Source organism: Zalophus californianus, chromosome 5 (genome assembly GCF_009762305.2).
Source record: "Zalophus californianus isolate mZalCal1 chromosome 5, mZalCal1.pri.v2, whole genome shotgun sequence".
NCBI classification, from domain to species: Eukaryota; Metazoa; Chordata; class Mammalia; order Carnivora; family Otariidae; genus Zalophus; species Zalophus californianus.
The window spans coordinates 23,529,627-23,554,063 of record NC_045599.1 but is presented as its reverse complement, the minus strand read 5'-3'; the positions used below and the strand labels follow the sequence as shown (position 1 = coordinate 23,554,063).

General features: G+C 35.9%; 1 protein-coding gene across 1 annotated transcript in view; it reads right to left on the bottom strand.

Moving 5' to 3' along the window:
- ADAMTS19 (ADAM metallopeptidase with thrombospondin type 1 motif 19) overlaps positions 1–24,437 on the bottom strand; it is a 252,578-nt gene that overhangs the window by 44,006 nt on the left and 184,135 nt on the right. The window contains 2 exon segments of the mRNA XM_027607009.2: positions 10,294–10,447; positions 14,469–14,626. Of these exon segments, the coding sequence (XP_027462810.2) occupies positions 10,294–10,447; positions 14,469–14,626 (312 nt within the window).

Below are 24,437 nucleotides of genomic sequence, written 5' to 3'. Positions count from 1 at the left end.
TAATCCATCCACCGGCTCAAAATAAATTCTAGAGTAATACAGTTACTGTAATGCAATACGTGGAACGCTAATTCAACGCACAACCCTCAGATACTATGAAATGATACATCTTGAATGCCTCTCAAAACCAAGATCACTTAAAACAGGTCTTTTATGTAAAAGAGAACTTTATTCGGTGAACCATACTTCTGAGGTGCCAAAATAAACTTAAAACATCCCTTCAAAGAGTTTTTAGATGCTTGAGAAGACCAGTGCAAAGTAAACATTTATTTCCCAAATACATTTTAAGCTGTTTGAAAGTAAAAGGACTAATTTTAATGGCCAATGCTAAAATACAAAATGATATATATCCTTTCAAACAGTTCTAAAACTATCATTAGAATTTGAAAAGACGGTGCCAAAAAGCGTACAGATGTTACACTGTTGGAAAAATTTTCCTGAGATCATCAACATCCATTTGATATTTAAAAATATTCCTTCTAAAAGGCTTTTCATATCTTGTAATAACTGATATTAATAAAAATAATTAAAATGCACAGTGAATTAACCTTAAGTCAGGTTTTCATTCTAAAACAGTTTGAGATTCTAATGTAAAATATCATTACAATAAAAATTTAGCTACACGACAGTAGGTATCTTTAAAAAATTTCTTTTTCCCCCTTATTGCTGGCAATCTAATGCCTTACAACAGAATGCAAAAAAATAACATGTCAAACATTGAAATTTTATATTGCTCTGTGTTATTTTATTTGCTCTTGCTTAATATAGTCCTGTGAAGTAAAATAGTTCTATTATTTCTCTTTGCTGTTGAAGATAAATTTTGCATGAATCTGTTTCCAATGTTCTGTGCTTTGAACTGACTGTCCTTCAATTCATGAATATGCTGAAAGATTACAAAGCTCTTTCTGGCTATAAAATGGACAATACAAAGTTAGAAATGATGCGATCCTTAAAATCCTGTCCATCCGCTTAATTTATGAACTGCAAAGGAAAATAATATCCAAAAGTCCAGAAATGTGTTGGCACTGAAAGGAATATGTACCCTATTAACATAGTCAGAGATAACTGAAAACTGTTCACTAAACACAATGAAACAGATTTGAGAGTGAAAGTCTATTCAAGTGCAAATCATATAAAGGTTGTCTCTAATTAGGACAATTTTACAAAATAACCCATTTGAAATAAAAAATAGGGACATATCTATCGCTATCACCACTGCTATTCAACATAGTACTAGAAGTCCTAGCCGCAGCAATCAGACCACAAAAAGAAATAAAAGGCACCCGAATCGGCAAAGAAGAAGTCAAACTCTCACTCTTTGCAGATGATATGATACTTTATGTGGAAAACCCAAAAGACTCCACCCCAAAACTGCTAGAACTCATACAGGAATTCAGTAAAGTGGCAGGATATAAAATCAATGCACAGAAATCAGTGGCATTCCTATACACCAACAACAAGACAGAAGAGAGACAAATTAAGGAGTCGATCCCATTTACAATTGCACCCAAAACCATAAGATACCTAGGAATAAATCTAACTAAAGAGGCAAAGAATCTGTACTCAGAAAACTATAAAATACTCATGAAAGAAATTGAGGAAGACACAAAGAAATGGAAAAACGTTCCATGCTCATGGATTGGAAGAACAAATATTGTGAAGATGTCAATGCTACCTAGAGCAATCTACATTTTAATGCAATCCCTATCAAAATACCATCAACTTTTTCCAAAGAAATGGAACAAATAATGCTAAAATTTGTATAGAACCAGAAAAGACCCCGAATAGCCAGAGGAATGTTGAAAAAGGAAAGCAAAGCTGGCGGCATCACAATTCTGGACTTCCAGCTCTATTACAAAGCTGTCATCATCAAGACAGTATGATACTGGCACAAAAACAGACACATAGATCAATGGAACAGAATAGAGAGCCCAGAAATGGACCCTCAACTCTATGGTCAACTCATCTTCGACAAAGCAGGAAAGAATGTCCAACGGAAAAAAGAGAGTCTCTTCAACAAATGGTGTTGGGAAAACTGGACAGCCAAACGCAGAAGAACAAAACTGGACCATTTCCTTACACCACACACAAAATATACTCAAAATGGATGAAAGACCTAAACGTGAGACAGGAGTCCATCAAAATCCTAAAGGAGAACACAGGCAGCAACCTCTTCGACCTCAGCTGCAGCAACTTCTTCCTAGAAACATCGCCAAAGGCAACGGAAGCAAGGGCAAAAATGAACTATTGGGACTTCATCAAGATAAAAAGCTTTTACACAGCAAAGCAAACAGTCAACAAAACCAAAAGACAACCGACAGAATGGGAGAAAATATTTGCAAATGACGTATCAGATAAAGGGTTAGTGTCTAAAATCTATAAAGAACTTATCAAACTCAACACCTAAAGCACAAATAATCCAATCAAGAAATGGGCAGAAAACATGAACAGACATTTTTCCAAAGATGATATCCAAATGGCCAACAGACACATGAAGTGCTCAACATCGCTCGGCATCAGGGAAATCCAAATCAAAACCTCAATGAGATACCATCTCACACCAGTCAGAATGGCTAAAATTAACAAGTCAGGAAACAACAGATGTTGGCAAGGATGTGGAGAAAGGAGCACCCTCCTACACTGTTGGTGGGAATGCAAGCTGGGGCAGCCACTCTGGAAAACAGTATGGAGGTTTCAACTCAAAAAGTTGAAAATAGAGCTACCATATGACCCAGCAACTGCAGTACTGGGTATTTACCCCAAAGATACAAATGTAGGGATCCGAAGGGGTACGTGTACCGCAGTGTTTATAGCAGCAATGTCCACAATAGCCAAACTATGGAAAGAGCCAAGATGTCCATCTACAGATGAATGGATAAAGAAGATGTGGTATATATATATAATGGAATATTATGCAGCCATCAAAAAACCCCCATGAAATCTTGCCATTTGCAACGATGTGGACGGAACTAGAGGATATAATGCTAAACAAAATAAGTCAATCAGAGAAAGACATGTATCACATGACCTCACTGATATGAGGAATTCTTCATCTCAGGAAACAGAGGGTCGCTGGAGTGGTGGGGGTGTGGGAGGTGGGGTGGCTGGGTGATAGACACTGGGGAGGGTATGTGCTATGGTGAGCGCTGTGAATTGTGTAAGACTGATGAATCACAGACCTGTACCTCTGAAACAATACATTATATGTCAAAAAAAAAAAAGACGATAGTGGGAAGGGAAAAATGAAGGGGGGGAAATCGGAGGGGAAGACGAACCATGCGAGACTATGGACTCTGAGAAACAAACTGAGGGTTTCACGGGGAGGGGGGGTGGGGGGATGGATTAGCCTGGTGATGGGTATTAAAGAGGGCATGCACTGAATGCAGCACTGGGTGTTATATGCAAACAATGAATCATGGAACACTACATCAAAAACTAATGATGTTCTTTCTTTTGTTAATGTATTGTGTCACGTTGATTGATTTGTGGATGTTGAACCAGCCTTGCAGCCCAGGGATAAATCCCACTTGGTCGTGGTGAATAATCCTTTTAATGTACTGTTGGATCCTACTGGCTAGTATTTTGGTGAGAATTTTTGCATCCATGTTCATCAAGGATATTGGTCTGTAATTCTCCTTTTTGATGGGGTCTTTGTCTGGTTTTGGGATCAAGGTAATGGTGGCCTCATAAAATGAGTTTGGAAGTTTTCCTTCCATTTCTATTTTTTGGAACAGTTTCAGGAGAATAGGTGTTAATTCTTCTTTAAATGTCTGGTAGAATTCCCCTGGGAAGCCATCTGGCCCTGGGCTTTTGTTTGTTGGGAGATTTTTGATGACTGCTTCAATTTCCTTAGTGGCTATAGGTCTGTTCAGGTTTTCTATTTCTTCCTGGTTCAATTTTGGTAGTTGATACATCTCTAGGAATGCATCCATTTCTTCCAGGTTATCTAATTTGCTGGCATAGAGTTGCTCATAATATGTTCTTATAATTGTTTGTATTTCTTTGGTGTTGGTTGTGATTGCTCCTCTTTCATTCATGATTTTGTTGATTTGGGTCATTTCTCTTTTCTTTTTGATCAGTCTGGCCAGGGGTTTATCAATCTTGTTAATTCTTTCAAAGAACCAGCTCCTAGTTTCGTTGATCTGTTCTACTGTTCTCTTGGTTTCTAGTTCATTGATTTCTGCTCTGATCTTAATTATTTCTCTTCTCCTGCTGGGTTTAGGCTTTACTTGCTGTTCTTTCTCCAGCTCCTTTAGGTGTAGGGTTAGGTTGTGTATTTGAGACCTTTCTTGTTTCTTGAGAAAGGCTTGTATTGCTATATACTTTCCTCTCAGGACTGCCTTTGCTGTATCCCAAAGATTTTGAACAGTTGTGTTTCCATTTTCATTGGTTTCCATGAATGTTTTTAATTCTTCTTTAATTTCCTGGTTGACCCATTCATTCTTTAGTAGGATGCTCTTTAGCCTCCATGTATTTGAGTTCTTTCCGACTTTCCTCTTGTGATTGAGTTCTAGTTTCAAAGCATTGTGGTCTAAAAATATGCAGGGAATGACCCCAATCTTTTGGTACCAGTTGAGACCTGATTGTGACCTAGGATGTGATCAATTCTGGAGAATGTTCCATGGGCACTTGAGAAGAATGTGTATTCTGTTGCTTTGGGATGGAATGTTCTGAATATGTCTGTAAAGTCCATTTGGTCCAGTGTTTCATTTAAAGTCTTTATTTCCTTGTTGATCTTTTGCTTAGATGATCTGTCCCTTTCAGTCAGGGGGGTGTTAAAGTCCCCCACTATTATTGTATTGTTGTCAATGTGTTTCTTTGCTTTTGTTATTAATTGCCTTATATAATTGGCTGCTCCTACGTTAGGGGCATAGATATTTACAATTGTTAGATCTTCTTGTTGGATAGACCCTTTAAGTAGGATATAGTGTCCTTCATCTCTTATTACAGTCTTTGTTTTAAAATCTAATTTGTCTGATATAAGGATTGCCACCCCAGCTTTCTTTTGGTGTCCATTAGCATGGTAAATGGTTTTCCACCCCCTCACTTTCAATGTGGGGGTGTCTTTGGGTCTAAAATGAGTCTCTTGCTGGCAGCATATCGATGGGTCTTGTTTTTTAATCCAATCTGATAGCCTGTGTCTTTTGATTGGGGCAATGTCCACAATAGCCAAACTGTGGAAAGAGCCAAGATGTCCATCGACAGATGAATGGATAAAGAAGAAGTGGTATATATACCCAATGGAATATTATGCAGCCATCAAAAGGAATGAGATCTTGCCATTTGCAACAACGTGGATGGAACTGGAGGGTGTTATGCTGAGTGAAATAAGTCAATCAGAGAAAGACATGTATCATATGACCTCACTGATATGAGGAATTCTTCATCTCAGGAAACAAACTGAGGGTTGCTGGAGTGGTGGGGGGTGGGAGGGATGGGGTGGCTGGGTGATAGACATTGGGGAGGGTATGTGCTATGGTGAGCACTGTGAATTGTACAAGACTGATGAATCACGGATCTGTACTTCTGACACAAATAATGCAATATATGTTAAGAAAAAGAAAAGAAGAAGAAGATAGCAGGAGGGGAAGAATGAAGGGGAGTAAGTCAGAGGGGGAGACGAACCATTAGAGACGATGGACTCTGAAAAACAAACTGAGGGTTCTAGAGGGGAGGGGGGTGGGGGGATGGGTTAGCCTGGTGATGGGTATTAAAGAGGGCACATTCTGCATGGAGCACTGGGTGTTATGCACAAAAAATGAATCATGGAATACTACATCAAAAAGTAATGATGTAATGTATGGTGATTAACATAACAATAAAAAATTATTAAAAAACTAATGATGTAATGTATGGTGATTAACACAACATAATAAAATAAAATTAAAATAGTAGGGGCATATCTAAATTCTTATTGAACAGATTAAATAAAACATCTCTCTGAATCCAAACAAAACTTATATGATCTCTAAGGGACATGCTCTATTTTGTGAAAAGAAATGACATTAAGCCTTCTGAGCTGCTCTTGAAGGAAGTATGAGACCCGAGGAGGAGAGAAGATTTGAATTTAGGAGTCCTGGATTCTAATCTGACCTCTACCCCCACTGGGCATGTGGCCTTGAAAAGTCACTTAATCTCTATGCATTTAAATTTTCTCATGTTAATAATTAAGAAGTTATGCTTAAGAATATCTAAAAGCCATTCTGGATCTGGAACTTAAGGAATTTACAGCAACCTCTATTCCCTAAGTTTTGGCAACTGGCAAAACATATTCTACATTGTAATTAATGTGATTTTTGGGAAAAAATGTTAACCCCCTAAATGTGTTTGTTCAAAGTGAAGATTGATAAATCCTGTCTGTTTACTTCTGATGTAACTCCAATTAGATAGCAACTACAGAAGCAAGAAACAAATGAGGAAAACAAAATTTACTGGACAAACATTTTCCTGTCTGGACTTTCAAATACAAATGGATTTTAATAACTGCCTTTCGGTGCTATAACAAGAACTCAACCTTTTTATCACTCCATTCCCCCACAGCCCACCATTGGATGGGGGTGGGTCTTTCTGGTCTGAGTTACATTAAAGAGAAAATTCTAACCATATAAATTTTCATTTCAAATGTGTTTGTTTCTATCTATGTTTTTGTTTTTTATTTGGATAAAGGATGTGAAGCAGAATCCCCTAAGTGAAATGGCCCCTGGCATCACTAAAGAATGGGACTTTGGGTGTGTTATGGGAACATTAGCAGGAGAGGACGGGAAGGCAGAGGATCCCATGTCACTTGGCAATAAAGGCGGCCCAGGAGAAACATGGCCTTTGAAACTGTGGCAAGGATGACTGATAACATTTTTTCTTAAACTTGACATCCTTCTGCTGTAATTACTCAATAGCCTCAGGAGCTAAGTGTGTCCTATATAATCTCAATTTTCCTTTGAACCCACTGCATTTAGTCTTTTGAGCCAAAAACTTCATTAAAATTATTTTTGACAAGGTCATAATTGACCTCTGTGTCTCAAATATAATAAAATATAATAAATATATTTAGATATAATAAATATATTTTAAAAGAGAGTATATATATTTAAATGCAATAAACACATTTTAAAATATAATAAATATATTTAAATGTAATAGTCAATTTTCATTCCACATTATTTTTTACTTTATAGCTTTTGATAGAGTTGATCATTCCCTCCTTCTTATAATACTTCCTCACTTGCTTAACAGGAAAGCATTCTCTTCTGCCTGCTTCTTCTCCTGTGTTGGAGACCACTCATTTTAAACGGCTTTGCTGGTTCCTTCTCTCTCGGAATTCTAAATGGTAGAATTGTCCCAAGGCTCAATCCTTTAGTAGTTTCTCTCTCTTGTCACTCACTCCTTAAGTGACTTGATCTAGTCTCAGTGTTTGAAAATATCATCCATATATTTTCTTTTTTTTAAAGATTTTATTTATTTATTCAACAGAGAGAGCGAGAGAGTACAAGCAGGGGGAGCAATAGAGGGAAACAGAGAGGCAGGCTCCCCACGGTGCAGAGAGCCTGACATGGGGCTCGATCCCAGGACCCTGAGATCATGACCTGAGTCGAAGGCAGATGCTTAACCCTCTGAGTCACCCAGGTGTCCCATCCATATATTTTCTATCTCTACTCTGATCTTCTCTCCTGAACACCTGACTATAGATCATACTTGATCACACTTAGATGTCCAATAGGGATCTCAAACTTCTGTTGGAAATCAAACTCTTCCCTAATCCTGCTGTTGCACAGGCTTTCCTAGGTAAGGTAATGGTGACTTCATCCTGCCAGTTGCTTGGCCAAAACCATCACAGTCAATCCCTGACCATCTTTCTTTCTCTCACACTCCACACCTAGTCTTTCAACATATTCTATTAGTTCTACTTTCAAAAATACACAGAACCTGACCACTTCCCCCTACCTCCTCTGCTACCACTGTGGTCAAACTGCTTTCATCTCTTTCTTGGACTGCTGTAGTAACTTCCTAACTGATCTCTTTACTTCTACTCTTTTCTTTTATTCCATCTACTCTCAACTCAGAAACAGAAATAACTTTTAAAAACATAAAACCGGAACAAGTCACTCCTTTATTCAAATCCTCCAATGGCGTCTCATGTCACTCAATAAAGGAAGGCCATCCTAGCATTTTTACTATTCCTTGAACTCGCCAGCTCTACTCCTGCCTCAGAGTCTTTGCCTGGGACTCGTTCCCACCAGATACCCTCATAGGTGGTGCCCATTCACACTCACTGCAGATTTTTATTTATTTTTTATTTTATTTATTTATTTTTTAAGATTTTATTTATTTGACAGGGAGATACACAGCGAGAGAGGGAACACAAGCAGGGGGAGTGGGAGAAGCAGGCTTCCCGTGGAGCAGGGAGCCCGATGTGGGGCTCGAATCCAGGACCCCAGGATCATGACCTGAGCTGAAGGCAGATGCTTAACGACTAAGCCACCCAGGCGCCCCCCACTGCAGATTTTTAAATCTGTGTGATCTCCTAATTGAGGCCTTTTGGACCACTGCATTCTACACCTACCCCTTCAGAACTCCCAACCCATATTTATTTCTCAATCTTGCTTAATTTTTATCCAGAGTATTCACCACAATTTGATACTATGTTACTTACTTATATTGTATATCTTCTGTTTCCTCTTCCCCCAAACACTCCCCCACATGTTAGTCTAATGTGTACCTTTGCCCACTCTTGCCACAGCACACTTAGGCTGTGTGTATCAACAGTTTCTTTGCCTAGAGAAGAAAATTGATATTCCACTTCTCTTGCACATGCTAGTTTATATTATACACATAATATGTATATAGTATAGATATATACACATATTGTATATATATATTATCTATATTATATACATATTATGTGTATACATACATTATCTATATAATGTGTATATATATATAAATGTGTATAATATAAACTAGTTTGTTTTATTATTATACATATATGTTATATATATGTCATAAACTATTTATGTTATATAATATATATTCTAGCTTATATATTATTTATATATATTATATATTACATATATAATGTATATATATTATATTATGTATATATATAATACATGCACAATATATGACATATGTATATATCTTATATATAATTATATTATATATAGTCATATTATATATGCTTGTATTATATATTATATATACACTGGTTTGTTTATATTATTTATATATTATATTGCACAATATATACATAATATACATACATGTTATATATATGTTAAACATAATACCATATACATATATGTTATATATGTTATAAATTAGTTTGTTTATATTATATATGCATATGTTATATATACACATATATTTTATATATGTAATATTTTTATAAAATTTAATATAATGCTTCCTTTCAGCCTTAGGAGGAAGCTATTACTAAAGAACTATAGAAAATTTGTTATTAAGTGCAGAACACAAATGAAATCTACACTGCTGACATATGGGATACAAAGGGAAGCTGGGAGCCTCATGCCCTGAGATCTTGCCTTGGCCTCACTGGTTCTGAGAGTCACTGACCATCTGTTTAATCTTGGGTCCTCAAGGGTCTCATTAGTAAGATTAAGTGATTTGCTAATCTCACATTTTATGCTGAAGCAATTTGGGTTTTTTTGCCTGCTAACGTCTAATATGAAACAATAATTTAAAACTGTTGAGTGAAATTTTAGGATACATCTCTATTTATAGAGCATAGTGACAGACACTTTTGAAGAATCAAAATAAAGGAATAGGGAAAATTCAATGATTTTCTTTAGGTGCTCTGTCTATTCAAACTAAGTATGCGGATGGCACTCTTTCACAGCTCGATGTTACTCTTTCACAGCACCTTTATATTTATTGCAAGTCTGCAATTCTTGTGGGTAGATGTACTCTGGAATTTAGAACTTTGAAAATTTTATAAAAATAAAAAAGTAAACATAGAAAGTAAATAGAAAAGAACACATATATGGCAGAACAACTTGTGTGGTGTCTAGGGCAGTCCCTGTAGGCAAATGCATTAATATTTATACAAAGCAATGCAAAGACTAACTGTAAATGGCCTTTCTTCAGTTCACGTCAGATTTTGCCACACAAGAGTTCAGGCATTTAGACACTACACGTGTCACAAAAATCTTTCAGCTTCCAATCCTTTATGGAGTTTGGAATTTCAGATAAGGGCTTGCAAATGTGCCTTAATTATCAATGATAAATCAGAAAACAACTGCTGTTTTGATAAGATAAGATAAATACTGGAAAGTCCCTCACCTCCTCCACATGTGGCATCACAATCTTCCCAGCCTGTGTGCGTCCACATGAAAAGGGGTTCAGGCGCTTTTGAGCTCTGATTCTCTGGAAGAGGGTCCGATGGGATAGTATATTCATAGTGAAGGCCGTAATTCTGGTCCTGAAACAGCAGCACCTATAAAATATGAAAGTGATCAAGGTAGCTGTAGGGTAAAGGAGAGCACAGACAAATGAAGTATAATACTAAGGATAACTGATACCTTAAAATGCTTATTGCATGCCGTGCATGCTCCTTTTATATGTAGAATTGTGACATGATTACCGAAATCTTCAAAGTGACATACTTCTGCAAAGTTTGGAGTTACACACTTACCCCTGAGCTAAAGACATCATAGCAAACAGCCCACCTGAATGAGGTCAGAGACACCGGGTCATTTTTTTTCAAGCCGATGAATGGACCAGGCAGTTTCCCAAAGTATGATACATGTAGATGATGACTTTAGTAGAGGGGATGGGGTTATCTGTCCTATCTAACATCAAGATATAACCCACAATCTATTATCAAATGTAGCCTTTCCACTCATATAAAACAGTAAGATGGATAGTAAGTCCCTGTGTCAGTGGAGGAAGAGAGGATACAAGACTGTGAGAATCACTTCACTCCATAAGGGTAGAGAATGTCTAATTGATCAGAGGACCATAATACCTTTCCATGTTGCTTACTGTTAACTTTCAGTTTTGGCAAGATTATTAATTTTCCATTTGTAGGAAAGATCATTTCATTTGAAAAGAAATTCATATTCAACTGAACGTTTAAAATAAATATTAACTTAATAATGGTATAGTTATGTACACATACGTAAACAGTGCAATAAATCATGAAAAATATCTGAGAATGACTGAACTCTGGGCCACACACTGGACTAACCGATAGCGGGGACCATGTCTGTTTTGCTCTCCCCTGGTACTCAGTGCCAAGCTTAGGAGTGCATCATCATGGGCAATCTGATCTATTTTATTATTTTATTTTATTTTTCAATTTTTATTTGTTTATTTGAGAGAGCAAGCGAGCACAAGAGGGGGGAGGGATAGAGGGAGAAGCAGACTCCCCGCTGAGCAGGGAGCCTGATGAGGAACTGGATCCTGGGACTCCAGGATCATGACCTGAGCCGAAGGCAGTCGCTTAACCGACTGAGCCACCCAGGTGCCCGGCAATCAGATCTATTTTAAATGAACGAAAAAATGCTTGAAGTATGCTCATTTTAAATAAAAGAACAAATGAGAATATATGTTCCTTTATAAATACATATGCACAAAATATGTCAAACAACCCCATGGACTATATCACTTCTATGAATCTGAGGATTTATGAAAGCAATCTATATAATACAATATCATGCATAAAAACATATCTAAAATTTAAATTACGTTAAATTGTTCAAGAACTTTGATATTAAACCTCTATCAAGGTAGTTGTAATGACAGGTAATTCAGAGTTAATGCTCAGTGTGAAAAACTGGACATGAGCACAGGGTTAATTTTCTTTGCTTCTTCATCTTAATACTCTGCTCAATATATCAACAGAAATGCTAAGGTATATTTTAATACGTGGATTTGGGAACTAACATAATGGAATTGTAAATCAGCTCTATCAACAATAAATATAATAGTTTTCAAATTCACATATACATAACATACCAGGGTACTCATTCTAAGTACATCACAGTGCTTACTTTGGCCTTAAATATCTCATTTGATGTCGCCAGTTATAAGGGACCTCCAGCTAAATACGTTAAAAAAGAGAGAGACAGAGATTGACTTATCTTGTTTATGGACATAACCAGACTATTACATAGTTTTTAAATTGATAAAAAGGACATAAATTTTAGCTCTTTGCCAACTTCTTTAACTTAATAAAAACATGTCTATTTTTCCTTAAAAAACTACCTTTTCATTGATAGAACTTTAGATTGTCCTTGAATCTCTAATGCCACTTAAAATAAAGACATTGGCTACAAAATCATTAGCTCTTTCTTAAACCATTCGGATTTGGCAGTAGAGTTTTGCAAGAAGGAAAGTGTGACCGTGTTACAGTGGAGGGGGCACACAGGGAAGCATGGCAGCAAAAGGTCTTGCCTTTCAAAATCCAGTACCGGCTTTCAATCTGTAATAGTCATTAAAGAAAAATACCTTAGAAGTGCAGTTTCCCTTGGATTACTGAATAAATCCAGGTCACATAGATGCCTTCTTTTAGACATAGTTCACTGATTTTAATTATGCTTCATGCTTCCAGGAAAAACCTTGGTAATTACCAGTCAGATTAAGGATTCTGCAGCAAGGAGACTCTCCCGCCCAACACGGAGGTCTCATATACTGTTTAAAGGTTTTGAATTAGAGGCTCAATAAAGAGCTCCGGTCTTGTTCCATAAAAAAAAATGTAGGTTACATTCATCTAAGGCAGGTCACCTGATGGCTTTCTCTGCAAAACCAACCTTAAAAAATATGTTTGTTGTTGATAATGTTATTATAAGTGACCCAATCATGGAAAGAGCCAGATATTGGTCATACAATGTTTGTTTAGTCATTTTTTTTTCTCTCTCCAGATGGCCCAAGGCACAGAGTAGAGCTTCTAATTCAAATTAAATAATAGGATCCAAAGGAACTGGGAGGAGATGAAGAACACAATTATTGAAAGTATGTGTATACTTAGGATCCCATGTTGTCTGGTGTAAAGAGCTTAGAGCTGAGCCTTCCATCAGAGAGGAAGCATCAAAGATTGATTAACACCTGGTTTATTCACAGCTAAACAACTTACTGGGAGATACTGTGCACATTACTTAACTTTTTCATACTTAGTTTTTTTTTTTTTTAACCTGTACATTGGAGTGATAATGATACATATCACACAGGGTTTCTGTGAGGACTGAATGCTGTAATGAATGCAAAGTACTTGTGAACAGTATCTGACTCAGTGCTCAGTGAATGGGATATATTATCATTATGATGATGATTTGAAGCAGAAGGTTCCCATGCATCTCACTTTGCTCCCTTCATTCCTGTTGGTCAGGCCCACGATTGCAGTTCTATAAAAAATTGTGATCTGAAATGTGGTCCCTAGACCAGCAGTAGTGACATCAGCTGGGAGCTGGTTAGAAATGCAGATCTCAGGTCCCTCCCAGACCAAATGCATCAGAATGTACATTTTAACAAGAACCCCAGGTGATCTGTAGGCACATTAAAGCAGGAAAAGCAAACGGACTGATACGTGATTTGAACTCTGGCTCCTAGACCAGCGACACAGATGTCTCCAATTGAAGACAAATTCAACTTGAATCATGCAGCGATATTAAATAATGTGGCACACCACACTCCAAATAAACAGTCAGTTGATCGTGTTTTAGAGTTGTTTTTATGTGTGGACTTAAGGAGGTGCTGAAGTGTCTGAAGTCCAGACTCTGCCACTAGGATGGAGAACATGCCAGCTATGCAGTCAGTCCTCAGTCTCCTGAGCCATTACCACTGACTGCAAAGTTCAAGGTCAAAAGGAGCATGTGAACCAGCTACCAGCTTGGATGCAGAGCCCCGCTGTTCGGCTTCCTTCACTCCATTCTCTGTCCTGCCTCAGAGGCAGTCTTCTACTACATGGTAAAGAAAGGTATCATCCCAAAGAATTCAAGCTTTCATAATTCTTAACAGGAATCAATTCACCCAGTAAAAAAACAGAAGAGGGTAATTGGAAGTATTGTTAGATACGTTTACCAAAGCTTTTCCTACACAAGTTATCATTTTATCAAAGGCGTTTTATGCAGATTCAGAAAACGCCCATTCCATGGATGCTACGAGTTGCCATATTATAACACTGTCTTTACAGACACCCACTCCTGTTAGTAGTTCACTAAGCCGCTGCTGGTAAAACTGCTCTTTTAGAAAAAACAGGCTCCTTATTGCCTGACAATTCACTTCTACTTTGAGTCTGTGAATTCCCTAAAACGTCTTGCTCTTCTCGCAATAATTTTTGGTTTTGACATCATGATTTAAAACACATTAAAATGAAAACCTAAACACCCCCCTCTTAAATAATTTTGAACGTCTACCTGACAATTCAAACTTGGAAAAAAGATTAGAGAAGGTACAGTGGGAATGGCCTTTGACATAGGAAGTTGATTATGCAATGTTATCAGTTGGTCCCCTCATACCAGCAGGTGCAAAGGTGATGTGGTAGGACCTTTAGCGGAGATCTTCTCCCAGAGGCCTCGTCTTACATAATGGACAGTAGTGCCTGCTAAGTTGAAAGCTCCCGAGTGTTCGATCTTCCAGTCACTATTAATAGACTGTTTTCCAGCGTCTCGTAGAGCTATAAAGAGGTTCAAAAATATTACAACAATTGAACAAGTCAGCATCATTAATCAATATCCACTTCACATGATTTTGTTAAAAGCAGTTCACTCATTTCTAAACAAATGGGTTAAAAACTCCCTGGTGTAAGACACAAGGCATCTCCTCTTTAGGGAAGTACATAGAGCACATGACATAAGCTCGCCTTCCCTCCTGACGCTGACTACAGCTATGCAGTCACATTTATCTTTACCTCTTCCAACCTCCTCTGGACATTTGACATCTGTAACCCATATTTTGGCCCATAATTATTTATTCTTTAACAGATTGTTATCTTAAGGCTATGTGTGTCCATGGACATCTGGCTGGCTCAGTCGGTAGAGCATGTTACTCCTGATCTTGGGGTTGTGAGTTTGAGCTCCACTTTGGGTGTAGAGATTACCTAGAACTAAAAACTTAAAAAAAAAAAAAAAAGACTCTGTGTATCTGTATTGTCTACGCAGTAATCCCGTGAAGGATGTGAGGGCTGACACTGTATCTTATACTTGCCCTGTGTGTCCCATGCCACCCAAAAAAGTGATTAAGGAAAGGTCATTAAAAAGCATGTTAACAGGGGCGCCTGGGTGGCTCAGTTGGTTAAGCGACTGCCTTCGGCTCAGGTCATGATCCTGGAGTCCCGGGATCGAGTCCCGCATCGGGCTCCCTGCTCAGCAGGGAGTCTGCTTCTCCCTCTGACCCTCTTCCCTCTCGTGCTCTCTATCTCTCATTCTCTCTCTCTCAAATAAATAAATAAAATCTTAAAAAAAAAAGCATGTTAACAAACAGATCGGGATGACAAGGTTATATTCATTACAAAACAATTCAAACATAATGTGTTGGTTTTATAAACAGAACTCAGGACTCTTGAACATCATGTTTGTGATTTGCTGTGAAAAGAATGGAAGATGAATGCTAATTCTTACCTATAAACAGCCATCATTTATACAGGATTTTACAGAATAACTTTGTTTACCTACATTAATTTTTTCTTTCTTTTTTCTTTGATCTAATCTCTGCTACTATTTAAATAAGATTCATGACAAGGAACTGAAATGTCATAGTTACCATTTTAAACTAAGGATTCCTTCTTATTTTGTTTCAAATGATTTATTTGTTTAACTTAAACTTCCAGGCTCTTGCATATAATTGAATTCTCATCCTAAGAGACATCTACATGAAGATTAATTGAAGGTTTTTTATGTCATAATTCAATGAAAATGTTTTGAAAACTTAAGCCAGTAAATCTTCCTAAATATCCTTCAAACTAATCTCCATTTATTGAATATTTGGTTTCCCAGTTTTTATATTGTAAATAATGCTCAGATAAATACACTGTATACTAAATATATGTGTATCTGATTATTTCCCTTGGATAGAATCCCAGATTTGGAATTACAGAGCCAAATAAATGGAACATTTAAAGATTGAAAAACAATTTCAAGTTGATTTTCACAAAGGTTCCACCAATGTAGGCTTCCCTAACAGTCACCGCGAGTACCATTTTTGAATACCTTCTCTGAAGCAACTTTTTCATGTAAAATATTTCATCATGACTGAATAATTACTTATTAACCAATAAAGTATAAAGTAGGACATACTCAAAGTTGTGGGACCTCCCAAAATTAACAATTATAAATATGTTTTCCGGCTTTATGGAATTTATAATCTAACTGGAATTCGCTGAAACTTGTATAGGAAGAATGAAGAAAAACTTGTCTGAAGGACATCATTTCCCGAGGCTATGAGCCAGGGGAAAAGAGAAGCAGAGAGAGAACATTCAGGACTGAGGGAGCTACAAATGGGAAGATCTTAAAGGTCCCACAGAGAGATTTTTCTGGGGCTGATATTCCCATTATAAGTGACATATCAATAAAATTATTGAAATTTTACCTTATCAATCTTAATTTCTACTAAATAAGATCTTTGCCATATACTGCATATGAAGTATAATATTTTAGATAAGATATTAAGCATACATATTTTCAGATTTATGAAAAATATATAAGTATTCATTTTTAACTTGAATTTTAAACTTGAAGAGGTAGTATGTTGACAGAAAACTTAACACTTTGCAAATAGCTATTACCATCTATAAATGGATATACTTCAGGAAATGCTAAACTGATTAAAAAAGTGATTTTGCCTAAAGTCAATCAAAGAAAGACATGTATCATACGACCTCACTGATATGAGGAATTCTTAATCTCAGGAAACAAGCTGAGGGTTGCTGGGAGTGGTGGGGGGTTGGAGGGATGGGTGGCTGGGTGATAGACACTGGGGAGGGTATGTGCTATGGTGAGCACTGTGAATTGTGTAACAATGTTGAATCACAGACCTGTACCTCTGAAACAAATAATACATTATATGTTAAAAAAAAAAAAAAGAAGATAGTAGGAAGGGAAAAATGAAGGGGGGAAATCAGAGGGGGAGATGAACCAAGAGAACTATGGACTCTGAGAAACAAACAGAGGGTTCTAGAGGGGAGGGGGATGGGTTAGCCTGGTGATGGGTATTAAGGAGGGCACGTACTGAATGGAGCACTGGGTGTTATACACAAACAATGAATCATGGAACACTACATCAAAAACTAATGATGTAATGTATGGTGATTAACATAACATAATAAAAAAAAAAGTGATTTTGCCTAAAAGGTAAAATACTTCCTTGAATTTCTCAAAATCTATTAAATATTTTAAGAAACGTTTTTGGCCTAGATTTGTAACTGTGACCATTATAATTCCATATTTTTTCTGTGTTTCAACATACACTCAGGACATAATTATAAAGAAATAATTCCTGAAAATCTCTAATAAAAAAATGCCTTAAAAAACCCTCTGGGGGTGGCTATAGTATAATGTTTAGACTCAATTGATATTTCTGGAATTCAGCATTTCCCCAAAAATGGCACACACATATGTACCTGAAAACTCATATAATTTATAAGCTCAATAGCATAGGAAGAATCAGTATGCTGAATAAGGAATTTTTCTTGTTCTATGTTTTTGTTTTTAATTCATTAACTCAAAAAATGTGTTTTTAGAAAAACCTGTTTCTGGCCATACTGTAGTAAATGGAATTGTACTATCTCTCACACTTTTGGCAAGGAGAAAACTGAACAGTGTATGAAACAACTGTTTTCAGACACTGGACAATAGCAAGAGAGAACTGAGGTCCCTAAGAGGAGAACAAAAGTGATCTCTAAAACTGCTTGACTTTCTGTCTGAAGATATTTCTCAGAACAAACCATAGAGAGGGGGGAACTCAAGCAGAGCACAGATAATGGGGATTTCAGTGAGAAGACAATGCAGAGAATGGAGTTCAAATCGCGTGAGGCATCTGAAATCTATTTTATGGAGTCCTGGAGAAGAGGGAGCTGCACAGACAAGCTCTAAAAATCTGCAAAGGTGTTCCTTTGAGCCTATGGCTACATACCAAGCTGCAAATAAGTGTGGTGAGATTTCTCAAGGCTGGGAAAAGACAAACCACATTGGGCCTGGAAATGATACAATTCCTGGAGCTCATGTAGGGTTGGCAGACATATGAGTTCTATTCAATTAGAGTGGATAGATCCTACTGAATATACAACAGAGACTTGAGTGGAGCACCTAAAAAAAATTTGCCCATTAGAAATAAGGTTAGCCTAGTCTTAGAATAAAGGCTACTCTGGATCCACCCTAACAAAGCCTTCACAAAAGCTTCAAGAACTTAAGCTCATCTGCAATTCAATTAAGTGGCCAGCAAAATGAAGCTCAACAATCAATAAAAAGAATAGCCATTCGGCACTCTCACATTAACAGTGTCCAGCATCCAACCAAAAAATTACTAGACATGTGAAAAAGTTCAGAAAATGTGACCCATAATCAGGGGAAAAAAATCTGTCAATAAAATGAGACCCAGAAATAGTAGAGATGATGAAACCAGCAGACCAACACTTTATAAAAGCTTATATATATATATATATGTTCAGTATACACAAGAATTTAAAGAAAAACCTATAATATTAAAGAGAAAAGTGGAAGCTATAATAACCAAATCAAATTCCTCAGAATAGAAATATAAAATATCTGAAACAATAAATTCACTAAATGGGCTTAAGGGCAGATTAGACATTGCACAATAACCCAGTGAACTTGACGAGAAGCTGATAGATTAGAACTATGTGGAATGCAGAGAGAAAAATAAAGGCTGAAAAAATAAACAAGAATGGGGCGCCCTGGTTGCTTAGTTACTTAAGCGTCTGCCTTCGGCTCAGGTCATGGTCCCAGGGTCCTGGGATTGAGCCCTCATCAGGCTCCCTGCTCAGTGGGGAGCCTGCTTCTCCCTCCCCCTGCTTGTACTCTCTCTCTGTCCAATAAATAAATAAAACCTTTAAAAAAACCAAACAGAGCATCAGTGACCCAAGGGAAAAACCTGGTGGACTCATACAGGTGTAACTGGAATCCCAGAGAACAGGGGGTAGGCAAAAAAAATTATTTGAATACATAATGCTCCAAAGTTTTCCAAAGTTGATGAAAACCATAAACTTACTGTACTAATGAATACAATGGAGCCCAAGTAAGAAAAGCACAAGGAAAGCTCACCAAGGCATATCATAATCAAACTGCTGGAATCCAAGGCTAGGAAGAATAATATTAAATCCTAAAAACGTACTTTATATATAAAGGGAAAAAAGATTACAAATTTTCTGGATATACCGTCAGAACTAATAGAGGCCAGAAGACAATGAACCATTACCTAAAGTGAAGAAAACCAAACAAAATAAAGCAAAACCAAACAAAATATAGAATTCTGTATCTAGCAAAAATATCCTTCAGATAAGGAGGAAAAATACACTGTCAGTAAACAAAATCTGGGAATTTTGCTGCCAGTGGATTCACTCTGCAAGAAATGTTAAAGGATGTTGTTCAGGCTGAAAGAACATGGTTCCAGGTGGAAACGGTGGTCTACGTGAAGGCATGAAGAATGTTGGTACAAATACAGAAGTTATTCTTTTTCATTAATAAGTTCTGTATAGGATGATTGACTTTAAAGCAAAAATGATTAAAATCTATTTTGGTGATTGAGGCATATATGAAAATAAAGTGATTATATGAAATGTAGAAATAAAATGCATAATAGCACAAAGGAAGGGAAACAGGCAAAGGGAAATACACTTTTAAGGAACTTACAGTACATGCAAAGTGGTATCATATAATTTGAAAGGAGACTGTAATGAGTTAAAAATGTATACTGTAAATCCTAAAGCAACCATTAAAGATATAAAACAAGAGCCATATACAGCAAATAAGCAAACAAGAGATTAAGTGGAATGCTAAAAAAAAACAAAAACAAAAATCCTCAGTCCAACAGAAGATGCAGACATAGGGAAAAAGGAATAAAAAGGAATGGAAAACAGAAAATAATTCAATGTATCCATAATTATATTATGTTTAAATGCATTAAGGGTATTGGTTAAAAGAGAGAGACTGTCAGGCCAGAGGGGGAAAAGAGGCCCCACTGTATTCAATTTAGAAGAATGTACTTTAAAAATAAAACATAGGTAGATTAAACCTAAAAGGATGGGAAAAATTAAGCATGAGACACTAATCATAAAAAGGATGTATTGGCTATATCAGTATCAGATAGCATGGACTTCAGGGTAAGGAATACTTCCAGAGATAAAAAGAGAATTTTTAAAAATGCCATTTAAATTTAAATTACTTTAAAAGTAAAATTCTAAATGACATTTAAAACTTATTAAGTAAACCATACAATCCTAAATGTGTAAGAGAGCATTAAAATGCATGAAGCAAAGCTGACATAATTGAAAGGAGCCATGGACAAATCCACAATTTCAGTTGGAGTGTAGTTCTCTTTCCCTAATTTGTAAAACAAGAAGAAAATCAATAGGAATACAGAAAATGTAAACCAAATGGAGCTAAGCAATATTTAGAGAACAGTCAGCAACTACAGAATATAGCTTTTTAAAGTATAAATGTAATATTAACCAACATGGGCCATGGGCCATGAAACAAGTTTCAACTGAAATCACACTCAGTGAATCCTCTAACCACATAGATTGAAACTAGAAATCAATAACAAAGTATCTATTTAAAAAATCTACAAGTATTTGGAAATTAAACAATACATTTATAAACAACCCATGGGTCAAAGTAGAAAATTACAATGGTAATCTGAAAATATTTTAAACTAAAATTAGAATATCCATAAATTGTGATACACAGCTAAAGCAGTCTTTAGATGGATAAATTGTCATATTAGCAAAGACGAAAGGACTAAAATCAATTATCTGAGTTTCCACCTGAAAATGGTATAAAAATGAGCAATTCAAACCTAAAGTAAGTGGTAAGAAAAATAAAGAGCAGAAGTCAAATTAAATAGAAAGTATATATAACAACAAAGGCAATCAATGACATCAAAAATTGGTTATTTCAAAAGATCAAAAACTGATAAAAGTCTAGTCTGAGTAAGTAAAAAAAGATAGATACAAATTAACAATATGGGAAATGAGTGAAGGAATATTGCTATAATATTATAGACATTGTAGTATAATAGGAAAATGTGATAAACCACTTTAAGACAATAAATTTGATAAGGTAAGGGAAATGGCTTAATTCTTTGAAGACACCAATTACCAAATCTGACCAAAAGAAATCACCTGAACAGTCATATACATACACACATATGAGTGTGTACACACTCATTCACAGACACACACTAAAGAAATTAAGTTGGGATTTAAAAACCTTCCAACAAAGAAAACACCAACATTCAAACATTGAAGAAAATTTATTGCCAGTTTTAACAAAATATATTATAAAATAGAAGAGGAGGGGCTCAGAGTTCTTTAAATGTACTAAAAATAAGTTTTAAGATGGATAATAAATATAAATACCTTTATTTTATTGTTTCCTTGATAAGTAATACATTAATTAAGAACATTTATTGGTATCTATTAGATATTCAGGAAAATTACATTTTTATATATTTTAGAGACAAGTTTTTTTAAAAAGATAAGTTTTTTTGCAAATATTTTTCTGACACTATGACTTGCCTTTTTATTTTCTTAGTGGTGTGCTTTAATGAGCAATAGTTTCACTTTTGATGAAATCAAACACATTCATTTTTGGGTGAAGGGGTTGATATTTTTGCACATCTATTGTAAAGAAATCTTTGCCAGCCACAATGTCTTGAAGGTTTTCTCTTATTTTTTTTAAAGATTTTATTTATTTATTTATTTATTTAGAGTGACAGAGAGTGAGTGCCTGAGTGAGAGCATATGAGTGGTGGTGGGGGCAGACAGAGTGAGAGGGAGAGAAAATCTCAAACAGACTCCTGACCAAGCCTAGAGCCCCATGTGGGAGCTGGATCCCAAAATCCGAGATCATGACCTGAGCCAAAACCAAGAGTTCCATATGCTCAACCAACTGGGCCACCCAGGTGCCCCTCTCTTATGTTTTTTGCTAGAAGTTTTAGAGTTTTAGCTTTTTTGTGTAGATCTCCATTCCATTTTGAGTTAATTTTTGTGTATGATACGAGGTAGGAGTTAAAGTTCAGTTTTTGCCCCTCACATAAGTACTCAATTATTCCAGCATTACTTGTTTAAATAATTTTATCTTATTCTGTGTTACCTAAACATGTTGGTTAGAAGTCAGTTCATGCCCATATTTAATGTATAATTTCACTATGACGGTAATTTATTTGTTAAATTTTCTTTGTCAATTTTTGCTTAAAAGCTTTCAAACTAAATTCCTGGGTTCATACAATTTTAAAATTATAATGTCTTAATGATGAATTAAATTTTTTTAAATTATTCTGTGACTTCTTTTTATCTCAAACAATGCATTTTCCTTTAAAGTGAGTTCTGACTTGGGTGCCTGGGTGACTCAGTCGGTTAAGCATCTGCCTTCAGCTCCGGTCATGATCTCAGGTCCTAGGATCGAGTCCTGCAAGAGGTTTCTTGCTCAGCAAGGAGTCTGCTTCTCCTTCTGCCCCTCCACCAGCTCATGCAGGTGTGCATTTTCTCTCTCAAAAATGAATAAAGAAAATCTTAAAAAAAAAGTGAGTTCTGACTTATATTACTATGGCTCTATCAGAATTCTTTTGGTTTGTATTTTTTCTAGTATAGTTTTGCATTCTTTGATTTTCAGTTTTTGTGTCTTACATGAATATCATATACCTGAATTATTTTTAAAATCCAGTCTGATAATTTTTGTCTTTTAACTAGAGATTTTGGTTTTTAAATGCTTAAGATTGCTGGTATGTTTTGTTTTATTTATACCATCTTTATGTTCTCTTTTTTCCTTTTTTCTGTATATTTCTGTTATTTTTCTCCTAATCTTATAGTTTATTGAGTTTTTAAAATTTAATTTTAAAAAATTGTATTTGGTTATTTAAATATGTTTTTAGTCAATTTTGTTTATTCTTATTTTTAAACCCCTTTTTCATATTTTAAAACAACTATACTATTTTTGTATTTTCTGTATATGATCCAAATACATATCTGAGTCTGTTCTCCCTTATTTTTGCAGTGTCTGTTCCCTGTTGTGTTTTCCTGAACTTTTTTTTCAGTACAAAATTATATTTGTTGAACCTTATAAAATTCCTTTGACGCCTGGTTTGAAGGTGCATTACTTCAAAAAGGATTTGCATTTCCATATGCCAGTCACCTCGGTAACTTTATTAAAATAAATGACTTGGAGTTTTGGCCTTCCTAGTTCGGTAAATTAGTGCTACGAATCCATAGAGCATTTGCTTTGGGTTTGGAGACTTCGGGGAAGTTCATTTTCTACTTCCACCCAGTACCAAAGTTAATACAGACACATTTCTTTTCGTTCTCCTTTTATGGTGCAAATGCATTTCTATGTCTCCTTCACACTGAGCTTGTAGACCTTTGGGGTCCTGCTTTATGTCGGTGTCTCCTGTTCCAGCCTCCACTTTATAAAGCCTCAGGCTTTGTCTTCTGTCCACGGTCTGCCTTGGTGTTCAAAATCTAAACTAGTCACCAGGTTTAAGCATAAGCGAAGTTTCAGTCAGCCTAATACTCTGGTTTCCTGTTCCCACTTTGTTTTTGGCCTGTGAGGTTTCCTTAATTTCTTCTCAGTTTAGAGGTAACTTTAAAATGTGTTTTTTTTTCTTCCTTTTGTAATTTGCTCAACACTTTAAATTATTCTAAGCAAAAAGTTTTTCCATAGTGGTTTGCATGCAAAACTGCAGGCAAGGTAAGTGGACCCATATGACCTTTATTTTTTTAGACTTTTACAAGTCCTAAGCTATAATGATTTTGTAAAGATGTATAGTCCATCTGAACTCCTGTACATTTTAGACTTTCTAATTTTTAACAAAACAATTAAGCCATGATATTCAGAAACACAGATAATAATTACGTATGGGAATACAACTCAGAGAGTAATGAAAAAGAATAATTGTATTGGGAGGGAATTAACTGTCTCCTTTGAGGTAATATATAGTTTTAGGTATAGTTTGCCAGGAAATAATCCATTTTCCGAATGCTATTTCAGAAAAAAAGACTTTCAATAACTTCCTTCCAAGGCCCGAAAAGGCCTTTAGGAAATGTGTTTTATGATATGTATTCTCTATAATAGGTTTGAAATCTAAGATTTGAGGTTTAAAATCTAGGATTTTAATACTGTATCATTTTTTTAACCAAATTTGCCCCCCATCCATGTGTGCTATCTCAGTAAATGCCATTATTATTTGCCCAGTTATTTAATCCAGAAACCTAAAAGTCATCCTTGAATCTTCATGTCCTATCAACACATCCATTTGCA